Genomic DNA, 25,391 nt, shown 5'->3' with positions numbered 1-25,391 from the left:
TTCCCTCAGCCTCTCCTCATAAGTCATGTGCCCCAGCCCCCTAATCATTTTCGTTGCCCTCCGCTGGAGACTCTCCAATTTGTCCATATCCCTTCTGTAGTGTGGGGCCCGAAACTGGACGCAGTACTCCAGATGTGGCCTCACCAGTGCCGAATAGAGGAGAATAATCGCTTCCCTCAGTCTGCTGGCAATGCTCCTACTAATGCAGCCCAATATGCCATAAGACTTCTTGGCAACGAGGGCACACTGCTGACCCATATCCAGCTTCTCATCCATTGTAATCCCAAGGTCCTTTTCTGCAGAACTGCCGCTTAGCCAGTCAGTCCCCAGTCTGTAGCAGTGCATGGGATTCTTCCATCCCTGTGCAGGACTCTGCACTTGTCCTTGTTGAACTTCATCAGATTTCTTTTGGCCCAATCCTCCAATTTGTCTAGGTCCCTCTGTATCCGATCCCTACCCTCCAGCGTATCTACCTCTCCCCCCAGTTTAGTTTCATCCTTGAACTTGCTGAGGGTGCAATCTGTCCCATCGTCCAGATCATTACTGAAGATATTGAACAAAACCAGCCCCAGGACCAACCCCTGGGGCACTGCGCTTGATACCGGCTGCCAGCTAGACATCGAGCGGTTAATCACTACCCGTTGAGCCCAATGATTTATCCAGCTTTCTATCCACCTTATAATCCATTCATCCAATCTGTACTTCTTTAACTTGCTGGCAAGAATACTGTGGGAGACTGTATCAAAAGCTTTCCTAAAGTTAAGGTGTATCACGTCTACCGCTTTCCCCATAGCCACAGAGCCAGTTATCTCCTCATAGAAGGCAATCAGGTTGGTCAGGCATGATTTGCCCAGTGACTCCTCATCACGCCCCTTGTCTCGCCCAGTTCCTCTGCAGCCTGGGGCCCGAGTCCCCTCTCCTGCCGAGGGAGGCTGCTGAGGGTGTGGTGTTACTCCTGACTCAGGCCCTCAAACGCTTGTGGGGAGTTTTTCTGCCTCCCTCCTCTGCTGATCTCTGTGCAGCCGGGCTTTGCCATTTCGTGCTAGGGCTCAGGCCTGGTCCCACTGTCGGCAATGGGGCAGGGTGAATAGAGGCCAGAAAGGGGGGGACCCTTACAGTCAGTCTGATCCCTGCTTCCCGTGGGCCAGAGAACCCCCCAGGCCTGGCCTCCTGGCTGAGAGTGAGTAACGACTCCAAGTGATGGAGAATCCACCACGCCCCCGGTTAATTGGGCTCATTGTGAAACAACGTGTCCCTCAGTGGGACTCTAACCACGTCTGTGGCAGTGTCTGTGGCTGGCCCGGGGCCGCCAACCTCTCCAGGACCCTTCTGCTCCCACAGCCCCGGTGCTGTGTGTCTGACTGACTCACGAGCGCCTCTCTGGGTCAGGGTTGTGGAGTTTGGTTCCTAGGATGACGGTGCTCTGACCTCGCTCAGGCTCCCCAAAAAGGGGAGTGTGGGGTGTCGCCAGATGTCCCGAGGCTTCTGGTGCTGGTGCCGTTAGCTCTAGAATGAGAGCGAGTTGTCTGGAGCGAGACGCTGATGGGCTGCATCTTCCCTGGCTATCATAGAACCCCCGTGGCCACGGCCCGGACAGCCCCATGCGCAGAGATCGGGCGGCCACAAAACCGGGCTCTCTTGGCCGTGAGAGTCCGCCTGGGGCAGTAAATGCTCTGAGGAAGGGGAACGTGGATGAAGGATTTTTCCGTTGTTTGTGCAGCATCTCTGAGTTAGCGATGTGCAGAGGAGTCCGGTGAGATGGCGGCAGAGGGTCGTGGAGCTGATGTGGCCTCCCTTGGAGTGCGTACCGGACCTTACCTTCCCCGTCGCTCCCCATCCATGGAAGCCCCTCTCTGCGCTGGGGAGCCCTTCAGCTGACATCCCTGCTTTGCTAATGCTGGCTTGTGACGAACTGGGACTGTTCTTAATGTGGTCTTTGAATGCTGAGTGGGGAGTGTTGGCTGGGAAGGCAGAGGAGGTTGGCTAGGACGGTCTGCATTGGGGGATGGGAGACTGGCCTTAGGGAAGATACCTGAGCATGTAACGTGAGAACCCAGGAAGGGGTTAGAGGCCAGGTGACACCTTTACCTGGGAAACTGAACAAAGGCTGTGGGAGGGGTCGCTGAAGGGAGAGTTTCAGGAGCTGGCTGGTGGAATGGCTGGGAGGCAGACAGGGCTCTGACCTCCCAAGGGGGCTGTGGGGCCCTGGGACCCCAAGGTGGACCTAACTGGGGGGGATCCTGTTGTCTGTGCCTGCAAGACCTGTCTTGGACTGTGTTCCTGTCGTCTAAATAAACCTTCTCCTCTACTGGCTGGCTGAGAGTCATGGTGAATCGCAGGAAGCCGGGGGTGCAGTGTGTCCCCCCACACTCCGTGACATGGCTTAGCTCCCCGCTTTGGGAGCCCTGGCAGCTGACCGTGCAGTGTCGAGCACCACGCCCTCAAAGCCTGCTCAGAGAGGCCTAGTTGCTGCGGTTCTCCGGGGCACCAGCCATGGCTGGATCTGTTGTGGTGTGTTTGTGTTTCTGTGGCACTCATCACCCGAACCTGGACGCCCTGGCCCATCCCGTCTCCATGGGTGGGAGATGCTCCGTGGAGGGATCCTTCCACGGGTGAAGGGTTCTTTAACACAGCCCGTCTGAGTGTGAGGGGAGTCGCAGATGAAGTGGACCCATTTGTCCTCGCATTGGCCCTGTGCCCCAGGCCAGTTGAACCCAGTTTTATTCCACTTGCTCTGTTTCTGGCCAAGCTCTGCTGCTTGTTTCCATATCTCTGGATGTAGCAGCCTCCACCCCGGCGCGTGGCGCTGGGTGGTCTTGGCTCTGGCTTGTTTTGACAGAGCGTGAGCCCCGAGGGGAGCAGAATTCCCTTTTCCACCTAGGCCCTGTGCACCTGGCGCCCGGCCCGGCACGCAGAGCTGGTTATCAGGGACTGCCCAGAGCGTGATTTGTTAGCATGGCGGCGCGGTGGAAGCGCTGCTGATGGCTTTATTAATGACGAGGAAGTGGCCGTAAAGGGACGGAGGTACCGTGGGGCACTCTGACTCAGACAGCAGCAGCTTCCCCTTCTGTGGCAGGGCGGGGAGCCCTGCACCTTGGGCACAGTGAGGCAGCGTCAGGGCCAGGCAGCGGCTCCCAGGCAGGCGGGGGCAGCCCGGGGCTGATGGCGATCTCTGGGGGAGATGGGTTGGTGGGACTGCGTCAGGCAGGGCCGAGTTGTGATCGCTCCTCCATCACAGCCCCATGGGCACACCCAGTTATCACGTCTCCCCCTCCCCCAGCCCGACCCGCTCGGCACATAGACCCGCTGCTGCATCATGAACGTTTAAGACGAGGGCTCTTGCAACCCGTGACTGTCCGCTGGATAGTGCCCCTCCCTGGCCTGGGCTGTAACTGCAGGCGCAGAGCCAGACTGGGATTACCGTAGGCGCTCCAAGCTGGTGCACAGACCAGGGAGCTCTCCTTGCCCCAGCCCACCCTCCATAGCGCGGCCTGGGAAGTTTACTGTGCATGGTTCTATTGGAGACCTTTTCCAGCCTCGTGCTGGTGGGGATCTGCGCTCTGACACCCAGCCCACGGCTGCATCTCAGGCCTCTGCTGTGCTGGGCGCTACGGTGTGACACCGGCTCCCCCCAGCCGTCTGGCGGGAGCCTTGCCTTCCTCTCTCCTCTGCGCAGCACCGCTTCGTTCCTCTAGCTCTTCGCTGCCCTCCCCGGGTCCGGGCCGGCTCAACCCCTCGCGTTTGATTTCCCAGCCCCTCCTGTGTGTCTGCTTCAATCATTGCAGCAGCAGCTTTTAAACCCAATGGTTAGTGTCTTGGCCAATGGCATTAGTTGAACCAATTATTCCTTCCCCTCCCCCCCCCTTAGGACCCACCCGCTCCCCCTCTGGGAACGTGACTGCCCGAAGCGGACAGCTGATAACAGCTCTTGGTCGCTGACCTGGTCTGTATGGGACCTGGTGGCCTGGAGCTGGGCTGTCCCGCATTCCCATGGCCCTGGCAGAGCCCATGTGAGAGGCGAGTGGCTGCGTTCCAGCTCCCGGGAGACAGCGTCACAATCAGGCTGCCCTTCGCTGGTTTTTTGCTGTCCCAAATGCAAGCAAAAGGAGCAGCTTAATCATATTACACAGATGATTGTGCCGGTGAGAAAGGGAGAGAAACCGTATGGCTTAGGGGGGACATCCAGCAATGCACTAGGGCTTCCCCTCCCAGGTCCCAGAACACTGCACAGGAACCAGCATTTGCACCGAGTTTGTGCACCCGAAATGTCGTGCACTCGTGTGATAATGCCATTGTGCAGTGGGGATAGTGTTAGTAACACACGCTGTGCTCACGCTGGCCCCAGGCTGCAGAGCTGGTGCCAGGGACGACAATACCCTGGGAGAACGTTGGCTTCTGGCGGGGGGGGGGAACACACTGAAGGGATTAGGGTCTGAAAACAGCCCAGGAGGCTCCCGGTCTGTTGGCGCCCTTGGCAGACTCCCGGTTTAATGGCACCCGTGCCCCGAGAGAGAAGAGCAGAAAGAAAAGCCAGTTGCTCTGTTTTCCCAGTGCTGGGAGGTTCTCAGAGTGCGTGGAAACGTCCCAGCCTGCTCACGACCCAGGCTTATTGCCCATACGTGTGCGCAGCCCAGCAGCATGCCTCCTCACACATTCACTGATGGAACTCCACGGCCCTCGTGTTCCTAATAGCACGGCCCTGCTCAGTCCAGTCTGGTGCCTGGGTTGCTCTGACCATCTGGAGGCATAGCCATGAGGTTGTGGGGTGCCACGCTGCACCTCCCCAGAGCGCGCCTGCTGACATGTGCGGGAGTTCCTTCCCGGGGCTCTCTGAAGCACAGGTCAGCCCCCTCCCAGCTACTGCATGCTGCCGGGGTGCCGGCGCTCCCGTTGACGGGAGCAGCCCTTGTCCTGGCGCCAGGGCAGAGGGGACGCGCTCCTTGCCAGGGATGTTCCCTGATACTGTGCTTGCCCGATAGCAAGACAGCATTAGCCTCACTGCAGCACAGCGCCCCGGCCTCCGCCCTGCTCCAGCACGTGTGGGAAACCGAGCCCTGCAGAACAGGTGTGTTGGCTGCTCTGAGATGAACGTGGTTGAAATGCGAGAGTCCTCTGTGCATCTCGATATTACCGGGGTCGAGAGCGAGCTCCACTTCACGCTGGCCTTGCCATTATCCACTCAGGGAGACGGTCGGTCTCCTGACAGCATGATTATTGCTCAGAAAATGTAACCGGTGTTAAGTGCTCTCTGCATCAGTGCCTCCGAAGGGCTTTTATGCTGGTCATGTCACCCAAAACACAAAACCTGTGGCTAATAATAGACTCTCCTCCCAGACACATTTCACTGCTACGCTGCCCTGTGTGCATCTCTCCTGCTTTCCTCACCATTGGATCTGAGAGGGAAATCACTGACTTCTAGGTGCACCCTCCTCTGTGCTGGCACAGACGGGTTGCCCTGATACCAGGATGATGGGCACTTTATCAGGGCTCACTAAATACAGTACTTGATCTTGGACATGCCTTTGGTGGCCGAGGAGAGTGCTCCCGGGAGTCTGTCTGTCTGTCTGCTTTGGAGGAGGGTGCCCCTGGCAGGATGCCGAGGGGGGGGATGTGGACAGAGCCATGAGTCAGGAAGACGATCCTAGCAGCCATGCTTTGAATGGATGAGAGGGGGCAGGGTGGCTGGTAATGTTCCCTCTAATTTTTCCCATGCATGTGCGCAATGAATTTTGTTATGTGCACCAATATGGAGGTGATGTGTGGCGGGGGTGGGGCCAAGAGGTTTGGAGTGTGGGAGGGGACTCAGGGCTGGGGCAGAGGGTTGGAGTGCGGGGGGCGGTGCGGGCTCCGCTGGGGGTTCAGGCTCTGGAGTGGGGCCAGGGATGAGGGGTTCAGGGCACCCCCCAGCTCTCTCTCTCCGCAGCAGCATCTGGGTTGGGGGGAAGGGGCAGCCGTGAGCGCTTGCATGGCCCTTGATAGGCTGCTGCGCGGCCATGCAGCTGAGAGGGAATGTAGGTGGCGGGCGATGCATGCGGGCGCTGCTCCGTTTTCACTGATGTCCAGGCAGCGTGGGATGTTCCAAGGCAAATCGGAGCTGTGAAGTGTTTGCTTTGTTCTGACGCTCTCAAGGGCTCCAGGTGGCACAAGCCTCTTGCCTCCCGTGCAGCCTTTGCAGAGGACTGTGGCCTTGCAAGCTATGTGGGACCCGAGACGAGAGCTTGCACACGCCGAGCGCTCCTCCAGCCTCACAGATAACAGCGTCTCTGAGGGGCTAGAACACAAGCCATTCCACCACCCCAGCCATACTTCCCTCCCTGCAGTGGCCTGTTTTGCCGTGGGTCCCTAACAACATAGAGATTCAGCGATCTGCCTTTCCTACGTTCTCCCCCGGCCCGAGTGACGTTTACTTGTCAGAAATCAGCCTCAGCCCCGGGCTGCATCTTGCTCTGCAGGAGAGTTTGAAGCTCTGCCTTGTTGTTCAGGCGCAGGGCTCAGTGCCAGAGATCTGGGTTCTCCTCCGAGCTCTGCCAGGCTCCCTGTGTGAGCTCCGCAAGCCATGTTAGCGCTCTGGGCGTGAGCCCCCCCCGGCGAAACGGAGCGGATAGTGTAGGGCCTGGCGAGGCTGAACGCATTGGCCTGTGTAAAGTGGTTGGAAAACTTCACTGGCAAGTGGTAGAGAAGTGCAGTGTTCGAATAAAGGACGTGCAGAGCTATTTAATTAATGCCTCTTCAGAGCTGGAAAATAACCCCTCGTTTTCCATTAGGCCGGGGGCGGGCAAACTTTTTGGCCCAAGGGCCGCATCGGGTTTCGTAAATTGTATGGAGGACTGGTTGGGGAGGGGGTCGTGGCCCCCCACCTCCTATTTGCCCCCCCGGGACTCCTGCCCCCCGTTCCCTGACGGTCCCCCCGGGACCCCTGCCCCATCCACATACCCCTGCTCCCTGTTGCCCGACCACCCCTGGATCCCCGCTGCCCCATCCAACCCCTCCTCTCATTCCTGATGCCCCCCCGGGACCCCTGCCCCATCCAACCACCCCTTATCCCTGTCCCCTGACTGCCCCCGGAATCCCTGCCCCTGACTGCCCCCTGCCGCCCCATCCAACCTCGCCTCCTTCCTGACTGCCCCCCCGGGACCCCTGCCCCCATTCAATTCCCTGTCTCCCCCCTGATCACCATCCCCGCCCCCTGACCACCACCCCGAATTCCCCTGCCCTCTATCCAACCCCCCCTGCTCCCTGCCCCCTTACTGCACTGCCTGGAGCACCGGTGGCTGGCAGCGCTACAGCCACACCGTCCGGCTGGAGCCAGCCACGCCACCACCGCGCAACACAGAGACCGGGTCAGGCCGGCTCTGCAGCCGCGCTGCCCCAGGAGCTCACAGCCGCGCTGCCCAGAGCATTGCGCCAGTGGTGGAGCGAGCTGAGACTGTGGGGAACAGCAGGGGAGGGGCCGGGGGCAGCCTCCCGGGCCAGGAGCTCGGGGGCTGGGCAGGACGGTCCCGCGGGCCATAGTTTGCCCACCTCTGCATTAGGCAAAGGGATTTGTTTCCCTGTAGTAAATGGGATGTACTGAGCAATCGCCTGCCCTTCTGTTGCATTTTCATCTGTAGATCTCAAAGCACTTCACGGAGGTTGATAAACTCTAATCTCTGTTTTACAGATGGGCACAGCATGGGGTAGGTAATACAGGGAGTCTCTGGTCGGGCCTGAAATAGAACCCAGATCCTCTGGCTCACAGTCCTCTGCCCTAACCACTGGGCAGTGCTGCCTCAGAGGAGTGTGTTTAATGGGAGTGAAATTCACCCCCTTCTAAACATCGCGGAGTTTCGCCGGTGCATAAGGCCTGAATTTGCCCATTGTTTTTATAGGTCCTATACAAATGGCTTTTGTTGTTGTTGATTTCTCGATAATAATGGCAGCCTTGTTTTTCAAGGCTAGTGTGTAGGATCCAGGGGCTTCCCATGTTGGGAGAGAACCCTGCGCAAGGCATGAAGCAGTGACACTCCAGGGTGGGTCATAGATCTGTAGAAGCTCCCTGCTGCTGGTCTGAAGCCACGGACAAGACGGATTTACTGCCCCACACTGCAGAATTATCTCGCATCAGCTCCCGGCGCCTGCGGTTCATGGATGCGATGACTTCATGCTTTTCAGAGCGTGCCCTAATTAGTTAAAGTGTTTAATTCACTTCAATGCTTGTCATTGCTAATAATCTTGTTAACAGAGGGAGCAAGGGAACATGCCACTTCCATCTGCCTTTGACTTCTGGTGCAATCATTGTCATTGGGCTGGTGAGCTTTCTGTAGGACAGTTTCTGTTCACAGTAAGTAGGGACTGACAAACCTGTCACGAGACCGATTGAGAGCTCCCCCAGCTCATGTCCATGCCCTCCAAGCCCCAGGATCATTCCCCATCGAGTGCTCTGCGGTGCTATGTCCAGCCCAGTTAAATATCTCCTGTTATTCCGCCACATGCATTGGGAGACTGTGCTGGTTTAGCAGCTCTCGCCTTCGATGGAGGGAAGCAGAGAGCCCACAAGGGGATGATTCGCTTTCTCTTGTCCGCCTGGCCTGTGTAGACTGTGAACACTGGGGCAGGGACTGTCTCTAGGGCCTGGCACAATGGGGTCCCAGTCTGCTGGGCTCTCTAAAAGATACAGCACGTCACAGACTAGGAGAAGAGCGGCTGTGCTGGTGCTCTGCTGAGACTGGTGCAGTAGCAGCTTCTCACTCCTGGGTCGCTAGTGCTCAGGTATGAGGGACAAGCACCGGCCCCAAGAGTCAATGGGGGGTTGGTGCTGACTGCACTGAGACCAGGATGCTGCTGTGAATGCATATTGTAGCCAGGGGGTGGCGGCCCGGCGGGGGGCGCTCTCTGCCAGCGGCACCTACGCCCGGCGGGGGCGCTCTCTGCCAGCGGCACCTACGCCCGGCGGGGGCGCTCTCTCTGCCAGCGGGACGCCCGCCCGCCGGGCGCTCTGCCAGCAGCACCTACGCCCGGCGGGGGTGCTCTCTGCCAGCGGCACCTACGCCCGGCGGGGGCGCTCTCTCTGCCAGCGGGACGCACGCCCGCCGGGCGCTCTGCCAGCGGCACCTACGCCCGGCGGGGGTGCTCTCTGCCAGCCGCGCCAGCGACACCTACGCCCGGCGGGGGCGCTCTGCCAGCGGCACCTACGCCCGGCGGGGGCGCTCTCTGCCAGCGGGGCGCACGTCTGGCGGGCGCGTGCTCTGCCAGCGGGGCGCACGTCTGGCGGGCGCGTGCTCTGCCAGCGGCACCTACGCCCGGCGGGCGGGCGCTCTCTGCCAGCGGCACCTACGCCCGGCGGGGGGGCGCTCTCTGCCAGCGGGACGCACGCCCGGCGGGGGGGCGCTCTCTGCCAGCGGCACCTATGCCCGGCGGGGGGGCGCTCTCTGCCAGCGGCACCTACGCCCGGCGGGGGGGCGCTCTCTGCCAGCGGGACGCACGCCCGGCGGGGGGGCGCTCTCTGCCAGCGGCACCTATGCCCGGCGGGGGGGCGCTCTCTGCCAGCGGGACGCACGCCCGGCGGGCGCGTGCTCTGCCAGTGGCATGTATGCCTGGCGGGGTCTGTGTCACTGAGGTCCGATGGTGGTGCTGCATGGGACAGGGCTGGTGGGGAGGAGACCTAGCAGAGATTTCTCCCCTGTCATTGTACGGGGATGGAGTGTGGAACAGGCTATGGGCCTGACCCTCAGCCCCAGGATCCCCTGGAGGACAGGGGGTCTCTGCCACTGCCGAACTCTAGCCCTGCTGCCCGGCCGCCACCACTAGCCTTCCGATTTGATTGGCCCCGTGGAAGTGCAGTAAGGGACGGGTTCGCTTGCTCCCCTGCTGGCTGGACCGGTGGGTGCTGCTGGTGACCCCTCTGGCGGCTGTGTTCCTCCATGCCATGAGCATTGCGGGCCGGCGTGGCGTGGGGAGCGTCCCCGGCGCCTCCTCTTATTCCTGCCCCCCGCCCCGGTATGTAACGTCGCGCTGGCTGTACCTTTCAGGGCACATCCCGCCCCCTCTCCTGTCCCTGGGGAGAGCCCCGACCGTGCGGTGCCGTACCCCCCCATCAGAGCTGATCTCTACAGGGGAAGCCTTGGCCTCCCCTTTGTTCAGTGACACAATAACGCGCCGCCCAAGTGACAGCTTCCCAAAGCCTCACCCCTCCTGTCTCCCAGCACGGTGCGGCCCGAGCAGAGTCATTCTGTTCCTCCTCCCGCGCTGCTGCCTGTGGACTGAGGCAGAGCACAGCCCCCAGCACTCTTCTGCCAGGAGACACCCCCTCCCCGGCGCAGACAGCGGGGAGCGCTCTCCCTTCCCGGGTGCGGACGCGTATCAGCTGCAGGGCTCAGGACGGGATTAGTTCTCCCACGGCCACCCCCGCCATAGTGCCTGTGGGGGCGGCAGCAGCCCTGGAGTAGGCTGTTGCAGAGACAGCAGGTCTCATGGATGGGCCATCGCTTTGATCTGCTGTGGCAGGCCCATGCTCCAGTCTGTTCTGTGCACGAGTGGGCGGAGAGAGCTGCTTGTGACAGCGCATTGCCCTGACATGCTGCCTCATCTCACGGGCTGGGTGTCGTGTCCTTCCATTGCCCAGGTCACAGGGCTGGGCCACTTGAAGCTCTAGGTGAAGCTGTGACATTGGGGCTGTCTGCAGCCACCCTGCCGCTGTAACCCTGTGAGAGCCAGAGACCCCTCGGAGCAGAGTGGGTGTCCAGGCAGGACTGGAGTAACTGAGCAAGGCTCGGGCATATCCAGGTGCTAATTCGGTCAGGAGGGCCCTGCGGATCTTGGCTTGGTGTGGGGAGTGCTGCACCCAGGGGAATGTCAGCATGGTTTGAGATTCAGGGGCAGCTTCACACTTGTCCCTTCCTGCCCCTCCACTCTCCCCTGGTTTTCCTCTAGTTCATAACAAATGTGTTTCCTGCTAGAGTCGGGGTGAGATCACTCAGGTAGCCAGCAACAACTTCGGCTTGTCATAAAGAGCCGAGGGTTTTCGGCCTTCAGACCTCTCAGAAACGTTGGAGGCTGCCGTAAAGCAGGTGGCCCCTTCTTGTGGCTCTAAGGCCCTCCCTAAATAGACTCACAACTCTGTTAGCCAGAGCAGTGCACTTAGGACGGAAGACTCCCATGCACTGCTACAGACTAGGGACCGAGTGGCTAGGTAGCAGTTCTGCAGAAAAGGACCTGGGGGTTACAGTGGACGAGAAGCTGGATATGAGTCAACAGTGTGCCCTTGTTGCCAAGAAGGCAAATGGCATTTGGGGCTGTATAAGTAGGGGCATTGCCAGCAGATCGAGGGATGTGATCATTCCCCTCTATTCAACATTGGTGAGGCCTCATCTGGAGTACTGTGTCCAGATTTGGGCCCCACACTACTAGAAGGATGTGGAAAAATTGGAGAGAGTCCAGCAGAGGGCAACAAAAATGATTAGGGGTCTGGAGCACATGACTTATGAGGAGAGGCTGAGGGAACTGGGATTGTTTAGTCTGCAGAAGAGAAGAATGAGGGGGGGATTTGATAGCTGCTTTCAACTACCTGAAGGGGGGTTCCAAAGAGGATGGATCTAGACTGTTCTCAGTGGTACCTGATGACAGAACAAGGAGTAATGGTCTCAAGTTGCAGTGGGGGAGGTTTAGGTTGGATATTAGGAAACACTATTTCACTAGGAGGGTGGTGAAGCCCTGGAATGGGTTACCTAGGGAGGTGGTGGAATCTCCTTCCTTAGAGGTTTTTAAGGTCAGGCTTGACAAATCCCTGGCTGGGATGATTTAGTTGGGGATTGGTCCTGCTTTGAGCAGGGGGTTGGACTAGATACCTCCTGAGGTCCCTTCCAACCCTGATATTCTATGATTCTGTGTGTAGACACAGGGACTAGAGCACTCTCTGCACAAGGAATGTGACCTTGTGGGGGAGGGATAGCTCAGTGGTTTGAGCATTGGCCTGCTAAACCCATGCTTGTGAGTTCAGTCCTTGAGGGGGCCACTTAGGGATCTGGGGCAAAAATCAGTACTTGGTCCTGCTAGTGAAGGCAGGGGGCTGGGCTGGGCTGGTCTCGATGACCCTTCAGGGTCCCTTCCAGTTCTATGAGATAGGTATATCTCCATATATATATATTCCTGTGGCTGGCAGCTATCGTCCACCACGAGCCATTTTCCTAATGCAGACAGTGTCTGAGAAGTCTTGGCATGTGTCTGACACAGCTTAGAGAGGGGAATGCTGCTAGGGTGACCAGATGTCCCGATTTTATAGGGACAGTCCCGATTTTTGGGTCTTTTTCTTATATAGGCTCCGATTACCCCCCACCCACTGTCCCAATTTTTCACATTTGCTGTCTGGTCACCCTAAATGCTGCTAAGATCCCTGCCCTGGAGGGGACTCAAGGAGAAATCGGTACCCTATTAACAGACCTCCTTCTTCTGTCTTTAGGCAGCAATGCTGCCAGCCTGTGATTTGAGTTCTCTATTCGCTGTTCATTGGTAACATCCACAGTCAAGGTAAAACTTCAACTTCGAGATAAAACCAGACGACAGGGAGGGAAGGTCCATATGCAGAGCTAAACCTTGCTGCTCCTCCCTGACATCACTGGTATATAATGGGTCTTACAGAAGCATAGAAGATGGTGGTGTCAGTTATTGCGTTTCCCGGGTATCAGAGACTTTTCCCTTTTATGGATGAATTACCTCTTGGTTTGGTGGATTGAAGTAAAACCCATCATAGTCTGTTTGAGGCTTGGTTTCTGAGTATAGTTTAGAATTTGCAGCTCTTCTAGTGATGATGTTTTAGTGTGACAGTACTGCCTGGGAGAGAAGAGCCGTGGAGTACAGACCCTTTGTGCTCTCCAGATTCGGCTGCGTTTAACATTACTGAAGAGCCGGTGTCCGGGTAGAACTTTTCCAGTTTTCCTTTACACGCAGAATACAGCGTAACCTTGATTCTCCAGGCCTCAGAGATCCCAAACTCTCTTATCAGCAACAGGGTCATGGTCCTGATGTCTACTAATTACCCTGAACATTCCATTGGTTATCTGGCACGACTCAGGAACCCATAGTATTGCATTTGGATAATGAACATTGGACTGCATAGAAGTTACTGTGTGTCAACTTAGGTCGCATCTCAAAATAAATTAGGGGCTTGTAAAATGTCAGTAGCTAATGGCTGATGAAGTACATCTGGGAACACATGCTCCTCTTGGCACAGTCCCTTCGTTAGCCCTCGTTTGTTTAGTCTCCAGTCTCTCAGAGGGCAGTACAGCATGTGGGTGCATTGCTGTTTTGTTTTCCTGTAGCTCATGAAAATAACCAGATTTTTATTTTTGCATATGTTTAATTATGTCCTGTGTCACCAGCAAGAAGGGTTATAAACAGCATGCATTCGAAAGAGGTCTCTACGCAGCAGGATGCCACAGAGCATCGTGGGAGTCCAAGTGTTCCGGGCCGTAATGCTCTCCATGGTATTTACAAGTGGCAGGCCACAGTGATGTCTGTGCAGGGCTCACAATCTCCCTGCATGTCCAGCCACAGAAACCAGCCCCGGGAAGGGAAGGGGAGAGTGCTCTGTTTGTGACGTGATGTGTTCAGTCCAGTATTAAACCAGCCTCTGATTTGCACCATAGCAGCAAACAGATACACAAGGCGGGTTTGTGGCACTGCTGACCTGGGACTCTCTGAAGCACTAGCAGAGAGCAGTTATTTTTGTTGCTTTCAATGCACCATGCAACGGCTGCACTCCTTGGCCTCGTGAGTGCCCAAGCCCTGGCAGCAAACTAGCGCAGCAGGAGAGTCCGTCATACCCCCTTGTTCAGCACAGAGTCATGGAGATATAAAGTGCACTGAGAGATCAGCCTGGGAACAGTGAGATGTTCCCTTTGATCTGGGTGGGAATTGTTCTCGCGGATGAGGGTGGTGGTGGTTTTATTAGCATTTGTGGCATGTGCCCTCCATGTGCTAGTTACGGTGCAAACATAGACGGAGGCAGAGTCCCTGCTGCAAAGAACTTGCAGGGGAGGGTGTGCAAATAACACCTTGTGGGATCAGGCCCCTGTTGACCACCTGTGGCGACAGTGCGATCTCTCGGGGGGACAGTTTCTGGTTCCTAACCACTGACATCGATGGGAGTTTTGCCACTGGCTTAAATGAGAGCAAGTCCAGGCCATTGGCCCAGAGCACATTCTCGCTGCATCAGCAGCCGTGTCAGAAATCCGTGGAAGCCGCCTGTGCCACAGGCTCTGACCGCCTCCAGTGCAGCCATTGGACCCTGGTTAGCATGCGGTGGCCCATCCTTCCCTGCGCCTAGTCTTGTGCCGAAACGTTAGAGAGGGACGCTGGGCTTGTGATAAAAGCATTGGGCTGGGGCTCCGGGGATCTGGGTTCAGCTCCTGGCCCTGCCCCAGATTACCTCTGTGGCCTTTGGCAAATCACTTAATTGCTGTGTGCCTCGGTTTCCCCATCTGAACAGTGGAGATAAACTGTCTCTTGCCCTGTCTCATCTATTTAAATTATAAACTCCTTGGGTCAGGGTCCCTTATTGTGTGTGTGCAGTGCCCAGCCCAGAAAGGGCTCTGGGCACATCTGGAGTCCAACTAAATCATCTACATGGTTCAGTATTACGCGCCAGCGAATGTGCCCAGCACCTGGAGGGTATCGTCTGCGGCGCACAATGAGCCCAATGGTGGTTTGTCTCTCCCCCAGGTAATATTCCATGACGTGGATGTGCTGACAGAACAGCTGTTTCCAGTAGTGGAGGCCATGCAGAAACACTTCAGTGCTGGCTCCGGGTCCTACTACAGCGACTCCATCTTCTTCCTGTCGGTGGCCATGCACCGCATCATGCCCACAGGTGAGCGTTCCGGGGCAGCGGCTGGGATGTGTGTGTGTTCAGAGCGCTGGTGATTTTGTGGGTTGAGTCAGCGTGTCAGGACGCTGCTGCGTTATGTCTGAGTCTCCTTAGTGTGCCTGGAGCCCACTGAAAGGAACTGAAGCAAAGCAGCCAAACAGCCCTGAGCTGCAAAGTACGGAGCAGGCGGCTGCCCTGGCCCCGTCTGTGCTTCCGACAATATCTGAAACTCTCCAGCTGCATTAACTTCCTGCTTTTCCATCCCCCGCCCTTGGCTGGCGAGCAGATGGGGACACAGCACATTTGTGGTAGCTGATGGCCCCTGTCTGGCTGGCTCCGTGTGAGCAGACACTGGGAGCAGAGCAGGGTATTGATTAGTGCATTCCTTTCCCATCGGAAAGCTCTGTTGATTGATGGTCATTGATTTTGTCTTTATCTATCCTTATCATGCCTCACTCTCTGCATTATTGTGGAACCAGGGGACAGCAATAAATCTACAGGAAAACAAAGCAGCCCTGGAAAAGGGGCTTGGCTCAGTTAGCTGCAGCCTTTTCCTTCCTCTGCAGCCTGTGGGTAGTTCTCCTGGGACCCATCTTCTCTGTAGGCTTAGCTTGTAACTCGCTGTGTCCCTGCTCTGTCCTCCCTTCCTGCTAAGACTCCTGTTTCTCACAGCAGGGGCCGGACCTGGGAGAGTGGCTGAGTTGTTGACGCATTAATGAATGTTTGGGTCATAATTTGATGATCACAGACCATGTGGGTGTTTTGCACCCCTGATTCAGCCAGGTACCTGCGTGTGAGGCGCCCACTGGCTTCAGAGGGGCTGCTGTCCCCTCGCAGTTCAGCACACGCGTCCGTGTCCTGCTGAGCTGGGCCATTGGGCTGTGTTTGGCTATGGCAGGGAATGCGCTGCAGTGGTTAGAACAGGGGGCTGGGAATCAACATTCGCATCGGTGACGGGAAAGGCCTGTTAGGTCGTCTCGCCCAACTGCCTGCCAGAGCGGGGTGGTCCTGTCCAGCCAGTGCTCCCAGGGACAGAGCTCCCAGGGCATCTCATGGCAAAGCTTCATTCTACTAGGGCAGGGCTGAGGTGTCCAAAGCTGTCTAAGGGATTTGGACACCCAATTCCCCTGTGATCCAAATCACCTGGCAGCAGCTGCTGGCGCGCATGTCCTCATAGACTCATAGACTCATAGACTTTAAGGTCAGAAGGGACCAATATGGTCATCTAGTCTGACCTCCCGCATGATGCAGGCCACAAAAGCTGACCCACCCACAACAGAATCTTCCAGCCTGCGACTCCTGCCCTATGCTGCGGAGGAAGGCGAAAAACCTCCAGGGCCTCTGCCAATCTACCCTGGAGGAAAATTCCTTCCCGACCCCAAATATGGCGATCAGCAGTACCCCGAGCATACAGGCAAGAGTCTACAGCCGGACCCTCATTTTACCCGCGATGGCACGTTAATGACTAATTGACTAAAATCACATAATCCCTTCAAACCATTCCCTCCATAAACTTATCAAGCCTAATCTTGAAGCCAGAAAGGTCTTTCGCCCCCACCGTTTCCCTCGGAAGGCTGTTCCAAAATTTCACCCCTCTGACGGTTAAAACCCCTCCTGGGTTGGGGTGTACACCAGCTGCTGCGGCGGCTTCGCTGCCTAGACCAAAGCTGGCTCGGGTACGTCTGCTTGTGCTGCAGTCACGCCTCTGATTGCAGTGTCCACGTACCTGTCGTGAATGATCGGCTGTAAGCCAGGGGCTCTGAAATACGCTCAGGGAAGTTTCTGTTTGGCCATAAAGCCCATTATAGCTGAGTTAACACAAGGGGGTGGCTTGCCTGAGCCCCTAGTGTATCTTGCAGCGCCGGCAGTTATAGGAGCAGTTGTTATTTTCCAGACAAGGAGGAAATGGAGCAGACGCTGGCATCCTTCCTTTGTTTTTGGGCCGTCCTTTCAAACGCAGCCTTCTAGAGGAAGGTCATAGCGTCAGGCAGGAGGGTGACAGCGTCAGGCAGGAGGGTGACCCAGGACCTTCCTGGTGCAGGTCTGGACCCACTGGCACCATGAGGCCTGCAGAATGGTTTGGTGGGGGGGATCTCCGGAAGAAAGAGGCTGTCTTGGGTTATTTTGTGATGGGCTGTCTATTCGCTGAACAGTCACCCAGATAAAGTGAATCTATCTAATGCCCAGTGTGGTTACAGAATCTGAATTGGCCTGGCCAGGCACCCAGTGTGGGGCAGAACAGGACAGTGGGTGGGGGCTGAGTTCAGGGATCTGTCCTTGATACTCATTAATTTCCAAAACAGCAAAGACCTGTAGGCTGCTCTCTCGTGTTTCTTCCCACCCTGCTTTGTCCTCCTCCATCTGAGAAGCAGGTACATCCCACCTGCCCTCCGGGAAGCCTCAGTTTGGCTTGGAATGCTGCAATCCCAAACTCCAGAGATGGTTTTCACAGCAGCCTTTGAGTATTTGTTGAAATTCATGGATCAGGACAGCAGTGGGGCAGTCCGTCTCATGGTGGCTGATTTTGTACCCTACCGCAGGTGAACTGACTGCAACCCCCCTTCCCCCCTCCTCCCAGGCACTGGAGCTATGCCAGGATTCTGATTGAAAGGTTTCCCTGCCGCAGTGACCGAGTGCCATTCAGTGTACTTGGCTCTCCTGGCGTGGTTCCTGTAGGAAGGGTAAGGTGCTCGCATTATGGACCATTGGCTGCATGGGATTGTAGGCCCTTTGGAATGGGCTCAGTGGTAATGGTTCCCATTTGTGAATTCTTGTCACTCTGAAATTGGCTTCTTACTTTGGTTTGCATCACCGGCTTCCTGTGAAGCTGGCACTTACCCTCCAAGGATGAGGCAGAGCCACTTGAGCCTGCTGGCTTCCACCCAGCCTAAATCCCGCCTGCGTGCTTCGTGCAGCTTGGCAAACTGCGAGCACCGCCTCCCTCTGCAGAGGTGGGAGTGAAATGCAAAGGGCAATGTCTTGGTGGCCAGACATGTCAGTCACTTGTCACGTTCCTGAAGCCTGAGTCTCCTTCCTGTGGGCATCTTGGTCAGCTAGCAATGATTTGTCACTTGCCATTAACAAAAGAGAAGGAAAAGCGCAGACCGGAGAAAGTCACATCCTTGGAAACCTTGTTGGAAAGGCTCTGAAACACGCAGGTTCTGTCGGCGCTCTGAGCCTAACGCGTCTGTCGTGGTTTGAGCTGCTGGCTCCAGTGCAGAGTTTCACAACGCGATGTCTCTATTGTTCTGAGTGATCCCCAGAAGGAGGGAGTGGTCGGGTGATGCTGGGGTGGGCAGAGGCATGCAGGGAACAAGGAAAGGTGAGGAACAGACCGCATGTCATGTGCAGAATGGACCAACATGCCAGACAGCTAGGGTAGGAATAAATGGTCGGTTTTCTGAATGGAGAGAGGTAAATAGTGGTGTCTTCCAGGAATCTGTACTGGGACCAGTGCTGTTCAAAATATTCATAAATGATCTGGAAAAAGGGGTAAACAGTGAGATGGCAAAATTTGCAGATGATACAAAATTACTCAAGATAGTTAAGTCCAAAGCTGATTGAGAAGAGCTACAAAGGGTCTCACAAACCTGGGTGACTGGGCAACAAAATGGCAGATGAAATTCAATGTTGATAAATGCAAAGTAATGCACATTGGAAAATATAATTCCAACTATACATACAAAATGATGTGGTCTAAAATAGCTGTTACCACTAAAGAAAGAGATCTTGGAGTCATTGTGGATAGTTCTCTGAAAACATTTGCTGTGCTGTATAGCGTCAGTCAGAGAAGTTGCTCGAACGTTAGGAATCTCTAGGAAAGCGATAGACAATAAATCAGAAATTATCATAATGCATGTATATAAATCCATGGCACCCCCACATCTTGCACACTGCGTGCAGATGTGGTCGCCACATCTCAGAAAAGATATATTGGAATTGGAAAAGGTACAGAGAAGGGCAACAAAAATTAGGGACATGGAACAGCTTCCGTTTAAGGAGAAATTAATAGGACTGAGACTTTTCAGCTTGGAAAAGAGACAACTAAGGGGGGATATGACAGAGGTCTATAAAATCATGACGGGTGTGGAGAAAGTGAATAAGGAAGTGTTATTTACTCCTTCTCATAACACAAGAACTAGGGGTCACCCAAGGAAATTAACAGGCAGCAGGTTTAAAACAAACACAAGGAAGTATTTCTTCACACACCACACAGTCAACCTGAGGAACTTGTTGCCAGGGGATGTTGCAAAGGCCAAAACTATAACAGGGTTCAAAAAAGAACTAGATAAATTCATGGGGGATAGGTCCATCAATGGCTATTAGCCAGGACGGGTAGGGAATGGTGTCCCTAGCCTCTGTCTGTCAGAGGGTGGAGATGGATGGCAGGAGAGAGATCACTTGATCGTTGCCTGTTAGGTTCACTCCCTCTGGGGCACCTGGCATTGGCCACTGTTGGCAGACAGGATACTGGGCTAGATGGACCATTGGTCTGACCCAGTATGGCCGTTCTTATGTTCCTATGGAGACTGAAGCTCTTTCATGTTGACACTGTTGTAGTGAACTGGCTATCAAGCATGCACCACTACCCTGTCCTGGGCAGAATCAGAACTGCCAGTTGTGTGTCACAGGCCCTATGTTGCAGAGTGCTAAAGGAGAGTCCGCTTTAGTTCAAATGTCGGGGTGCTTTGGAGGATCTGGGGTCTGTTGCTGCTGCTACCATGAGGAGAAGCGTGGAAGCTCCAGGTGGCAGTGTGTTTATGACACTGCTCTCGTTGCTTACTCCAGCTGGAGAACGGTGCCTCGGCCTGAGCTGATCTTCAGAAACAGGAAACTCCTCTCTGCTTTAATGAAGGGAGTGGCCTTCCGTATGCAGCTCCTCAGCTCGGCTGGGTCTGAGCGCAGGGATGAGCAGAGACCAGGGGTTGGGGCAGGCTCTCGCCAGAGAGGGGCCAGGCTGGCGTAAACGAGGCTATGCTCCACCGCCCCTCTCGGGCAAAGGAGCACAGCTGGTGTTGGCCTCTCTCTGCAGACCAGCACCGGGCAGCCTTTCTGTGCTGGGAGTCACGTGCCTTGTGTCCGGTCCAGAGGGATACGCGAGGGCTTTGTGACCATTAAAACACAGTTGGCTCCTGGCTGGGAGGCTCACCATCGTGATGGCTTTGAGAGCAGAGGGGTCAGTAGGGCGCTGGGGACCAAGGGTGCCTCCGAAGGGCCAGGGCCAGTGCAGTCTCTTTGCCTGTGCATGTGCAGCTCCTGGGTGTCGGGAGCTAATGCAGAACGTGGCTTGTTGCGCCGGCCCCGAGTCCCCATGCGGCAGGTGGGTAACCTGTTTCCATGACGAGTAGATGTACTTCTCCTGGGAGCCCCAATAGGTCGCTTTGTCCCTGAAAACTACTGCGGGGGCCTCTGGGGATGACACTTCTAAATAGTGCCGCTAGCCCAAGGAGATCCTGGGGCAGGAACAAGCTTCCAGTCCATGAGCGTTCAGCCCAAGCAGGAGCCGAGTTGTCGTGGCCTGAAAGCTGCCCCCGCTGGGTGGTCGGGATCCCGGGCGGTGGGCCCCAAAGCAGCAGGGTTGCGGCTCCAGCTCTGCAGATTCCCCACGTGGGCCTGAAGCAGGCAGCATGGGCCAGTCACTCAGGCCCAGGGCCCTGGGTTGTGAATCATAAACCCTTGAAGGGCACTTGCTGGACAAGCAGTGCAGGTTGTGGAGCAGGTTGTGGGTCCTGGGGCACCCAGCCAGGCCGGCCCCGGCGTAACCCAGTGCTCTTCTGTAGCGCTGCTGGGGGGTGCGAGGCCCTCCCCTCCCTCTGGTGCCGGAGCTGGGGATGGGATGTCCCTGGGCCCGAGGGTGCACGTCTGTCTGCCCGCCAAGGCCCAAGTGTGGGATGCGGACCCAGGATGAGCAGCGGACACGTGAATTGCTGAGGGTTCGTTTGCGCTGTGTGAATAACTCTGCCCCACCACGGCAGCTCCGCAGTTTGGTCCTCCTGCTCTCCACCCCTCGCATCTAGCGTAGCAAGCGGGGGCCGGGAGGAGGGGCCAGTCTGATCCAGCCGGGGATTCCCGTGGCTGAGCTCCAGCCGAGCGGTCAGGAGCAACCCTCTGCCAGCAGGAATCCCCTCCCCGTGGACACTCGGACACTGGGATCGAGTCACCCTTTAGTCTGCCCTGTGGCGAAGGGTTGGGGGAGACACCTAGCGTGCTAGGGAACGCTGGGACTAAAGTGGTGACGGCCCTTGCAGTGCGGGGCACCGGAGAGGCCTGAGAATGCGACTCTCTGAGGGGGAAAGACCATGGGCCTGTAGCCCCCACCTCCCCCCTCCCCCCCCAGATACAGGCTGAGCTGCCTGGTCCTCTCAGCAGTGGGCAGCGCTGATACCGCTGTCGTGGCCGTGCCCGCAGCCTCAGTTTTACACCTCCGCGAGAGCCCAGTGTTCGGGGACATCGCTTCTTTCAGGTGTTCAGCCCTAATCAGCCTGGCCCAGGCCACGTGCGTCTCACCCCATGCGATTGCTGATGTAACCGTGGGGTGAGTGTGCATGTGCACGGTCATTGCACTGCTGGTGGAAGGGAGCTCTCTTTTCACACCTGGCGGGGGGTGACTCGGGTGGGGTCTGGGCTGAGTCACTTGTAAGCAGCAGGCCAGGAAAGACGTTTGCTGGAGCCACTTTTCCATTAAGCTCTTGTTAAGGTTTTGGAGGTGTAGGACCTAAGCTGAATGCGAATAGCAGCATTATTATGGTCTGCATCACTTAGACACTGTCCTGGTTTCTTTATTCTATGGCTTGAAATGCTCAGGATCTCCATATCGCCCTGTCGCAGAGGAGTCCAAAGCTACTTATTGTGAAATGCTCGTTCTCGGCTGACAAGCGTGACTTGGGGGTTGCAGTCCGGGCTCCAGGTTCTCATTGAGACCTGTCTGTCTGTCTGTCTTTCTGTCTGTCAGGCTAACAGTGTTTTACAGGGTCTGGCTCGATGCCCAGTATTTTTAAAAAGACATTTGACAGTTTAATGAGTTTAACTTTGTTTCAGAAGCTGCTAGTGAAGCTGATTGATGCTTCGTTCGCAGCATGGTCAGATTTACTGCCCCAGTGTTTGCATTATGTGTGCAGCACCTGTGGTGATTTACAGGGCTGGGCCAGGCCTCTAGACTCACTCCCTGCTCTGCAGCAACCAAGAGCTGCACCAGCACATCCAACAGCAGCGACTGAGTTTGCTCCAGAGCTCCCTTCGCACCCACAGAATCAGAGAATCTCAGGGCTGGAAGGGACCTCAGGAGGTATCTAGTCCAACCCCCTGCTCAAAGCAGGACCAATTCCCAACTAAATCATCCCAGCCAGGGCTTTGTCAAGCTGGGCCTTAAAAACCTCCAAGGAAGGAGATTCCACCACCTCCCTAGGTAACGCATTCCAGTGCTTCACCACCCTCCTAGTGAAAAAGTTTTTCCTATTTGTATGACTCATCTTCATGGTAGGGGTGGAGAGCAAAGCAACAAAGTCTTTTGTCTTTTTTAATGTTCTATAATAGTCTGTCTGGTGTCCATGGATCTTCCTGTTGGGCAGGCGGTAACGCCTTCGGCTGCCGATTGCTGGGCACACTAGTTAGGGGCTCTCTCCTGTCTGGTGATTTACATACTGACAGAGGCTCACAATACACAGGCTTAAATATTACCGCGCAGTCGGAGCTACTGGTATTGTAAGTGAGATTCATGCCGGCAGCTCAGTAAATGCTAAACACATTCTTAACATCCTAATACCTGTTTTAACAATGCTGACGCAGGGAGCAAGACTGATCCCAGCTGCGGATTTGTCACTGTTCAGCTGAGACATGGGGACCTCGCCATCAGCTGGCACCTGCTCTGCCAGCATCACACTCTGCACCTGTTCCAGTCTGAATTCCCAAACTGTACGCAGCATTCCAGATGCGGTCTCACCCGCACCTTGGGAAGTGCTTTAATACATCCCTGTCTCTCCTGGAAATAGCTCATCTGCACATCCTAACACTGCACTCGCCTTCTTCCTGGCCGCATCACGATGATGGCCCACAGTCATCCGGTGATCGACTGATACACCCTGGGCTTTCTCCTCCTCTGGTTTTTCCATCTGATGAGCCCCCAACTTATAGCAGAAACTCTTGCTATTAGGGAAACAATTTTGAAAATATGGCGAAATGAATATACAACTCTCTACAGCAAGTGGGCAGAGAGCCAGCGGTAGAAACAGCTGCAGACTAGGTTCTAGCTTGTTTCTAGTTAAAACTGATCAAAGAGGATATTTTTCTACATTTTCATATATATTGTATTCTGTGTTGTAATTGAAATCAAAGTGTATATTATTTTTGATTATAAATATTTGCACTGTAAAAATTATAAACAAAAGAAATAGTATTTTTCAATTTACCTCATACAAGTACTGTAGTGTAATCTCTTTGTGGTGAAAGTGCAACTTACAAATGTGGAATTTTTTTGCTACATAATTGCACTCAAAAACAAAACAATGTAAAACTTCAGAGCCAACAAGTCCACTCAGTCCTACTTCTTGTTCAGCCAATCGCTCAGACAAACAAGTTTGTTTACATTTACAGGAGATAATGCTGCCCGCTTCTTATTTACAATGTCACCAGAAAAGGAGAACAGGCATTTGCATGGCACTTTTGTAGCTGGCATTGCAAGATATTTACGTGCCAGATATGCTAAACATTCGTATGCCCCTTCATGCTTCGGCCACCATTCCAGAGGACATGCTTCCATGCTGATGACGCTTGTTAAAAAAACGTGTTTATTAAATTTGTGACTGAACTCCTTGGGGGAGAATTGTATGTCCCCTGCTCTGTTTTACCAGCATTCTGCCATATATTTCATGTTATAGTAGTCTCAGATGATGACTCAGCATGTGTTGTTCATTTTAAGAACACTTTGACAAATCTGACAAAACACTAAGAAGGTACCAATGTGAGATTTCTAAGGATAGCTACAACACTCAACCCAAGGTTTAAGAATCTGAAGTGCCATCCAAAATCTGAGAGGCATAAGGTGTGGAGCTTGCTCTCAGAAGTCTTAAAAGAGCAACATTCTGATACGGAAACTACAGAACCCAAACCACCAAAAAAGAAAGCTGCTTTGGATTGTTATCAAACAGAACCCATCATCAGCATGGACGCATGTCCCCTGGAATGGCAGTTGAAGAATGAAGGGACATGTGAATCTTTAGCGCATCTGGCACGTAAATATCTTGCGACACCGGCTACAACAGTGCCATGCGAACGCCCCTTCTCACTTTCTGGTGACATTCTAAACAAGAAGCGGGCAGCATTATCTCCTGCAAATGTAATCAAACTTGTCTGTCTGAGTGATTGGCTGAAGTAGGACTGAGTGGACTTGTAGGCTCTAAAGTTTTACATTGTTTTATTTTTGAATGCAGTTATTTTTTGTACATAATTCTACATTTGTAAGTTCAACTTTCATGATAAAGAGCTTGCATTACAGTACTTGTATTAGGTGAATTGAAAAATACTATTTCTTTTGTTTTTTTACCGTGCAAATATTTGTAATAAATAATAAATATAAAGTGAGCACTGTACACTTTGTATTCTGTGTTGTAACTGAAATCAATATATTTGAAAATATAGAAAACATCCAAAAATATTTAAATAAATGGTATTCTGTTATTGTGTAACAGTGTGATTAATCGCAATTAATTTTTTTAGTCGCTTGATGACACTAGTTTTAAGTGTAGACAAGCCCTTACATTTCTCACTTCAGTGGAGTCAATTTGATTTAAACGGGTGGAGGATCTGGGCCATTGTATGCAGTAGTGTAACTTGTATAACTCGTAGACTCTGGTTTGGGCTCATACACCGTTTTTCAATACAATGGTTGATTTTGTGCTGGGGAGACTTGCCCGACGAGAGAACGTGGGAAGTTCAGAGCTTTGAGGATATTGCCAAGTTAAGGCTGGTGTCAAGGTGAAATGACGCCTCTCCAGAGGTGTGCAAAGCTTCCTGCTTGCAAAGGGCGCTTTGTGCAGGGGGTTGGACTAGATGACCTCCTGAGGTCTCTTCCAACCCTAATCTTCTATGATTCTATGTCCTTATCCCACCTGGAGTGAGAAGGGGTGGGTTCCCTGGAGGAGGGTGCAGTAGAGGATACCATCCCAGTCACTCCTTTGCTGTCTGACTGACTCTGCCAGCAGGTGACAATTAGTGATGATTGTGGTGCTGGTTTGATGTCGCGGATGCCTGTCCAGGAGCACCAAACTCAGTTCTTCCCAAGGTAACACCTTTTGGTCACATTTGACCTGTTCCAGATTCAAAATGGCTGATGTAAAGCCATTTCTCATCCCCTGGGCCACGTGGTCACCCCTCGGAGTCTCTTTGCGTTGGTGACCAAGGATTGGTGACAAAGGAGGCACCAAAGCCTACTGTCAGCTCTGATCCGTTACCCAGGAGAGAGAAGGGATGTTTCTGTGCAGGGCTGGTGACGCGAGTAGAATTCAAGGGCCTAAGGAGCCAGAGCGTCACTTTTAACGAGTCTGAATAAGAATCATAG

At 54.7% G+C, this 25,391-nt stretch overlaps 1 protein-coding gene across 1 annotated transcript in view; it reads left to right on the top strand.

Annotated features, from left to right (window-relative positions):
• Positions 1-25,391, top strand: part of XXYLT1 (xyloside xylosyltransferase 1) — a 97,666-nt gene that overhangs the window by 14,568 nt on the left and 57,707 nt on the right. The window contains exon 2 of the mRNA XM_065410669.1: positions 14,695-14,842. Within this exon, the coding sequence (XP_065266741.1) occupies positions 14,695-14,842 (148 nt within the window). The remainder of the gene's footprint in view (positions 1-14,694; positions 14,843-25,391) is intronic.

The sequence above is a fragment of the Emys orbicularis genome, chromosome 9 (assembly GCF_028017835.1).
Source record: "Emys orbicularis isolate rEmyOrb1 chromosome 9, rEmyOrb1.hap1, whole genome shotgun sequence".
Classification (NCBI taxonomy): domain Eukaryota; kingdom Metazoa; phylum Chordata; order Testudines; family Emydidae; genus Emys; species Emys orbicularis.
The sequence above is the reverse complement of the archived record's forward strand: the minus strand, read 5'-3'. Positions and strand labels throughout refer to the sequence as shown.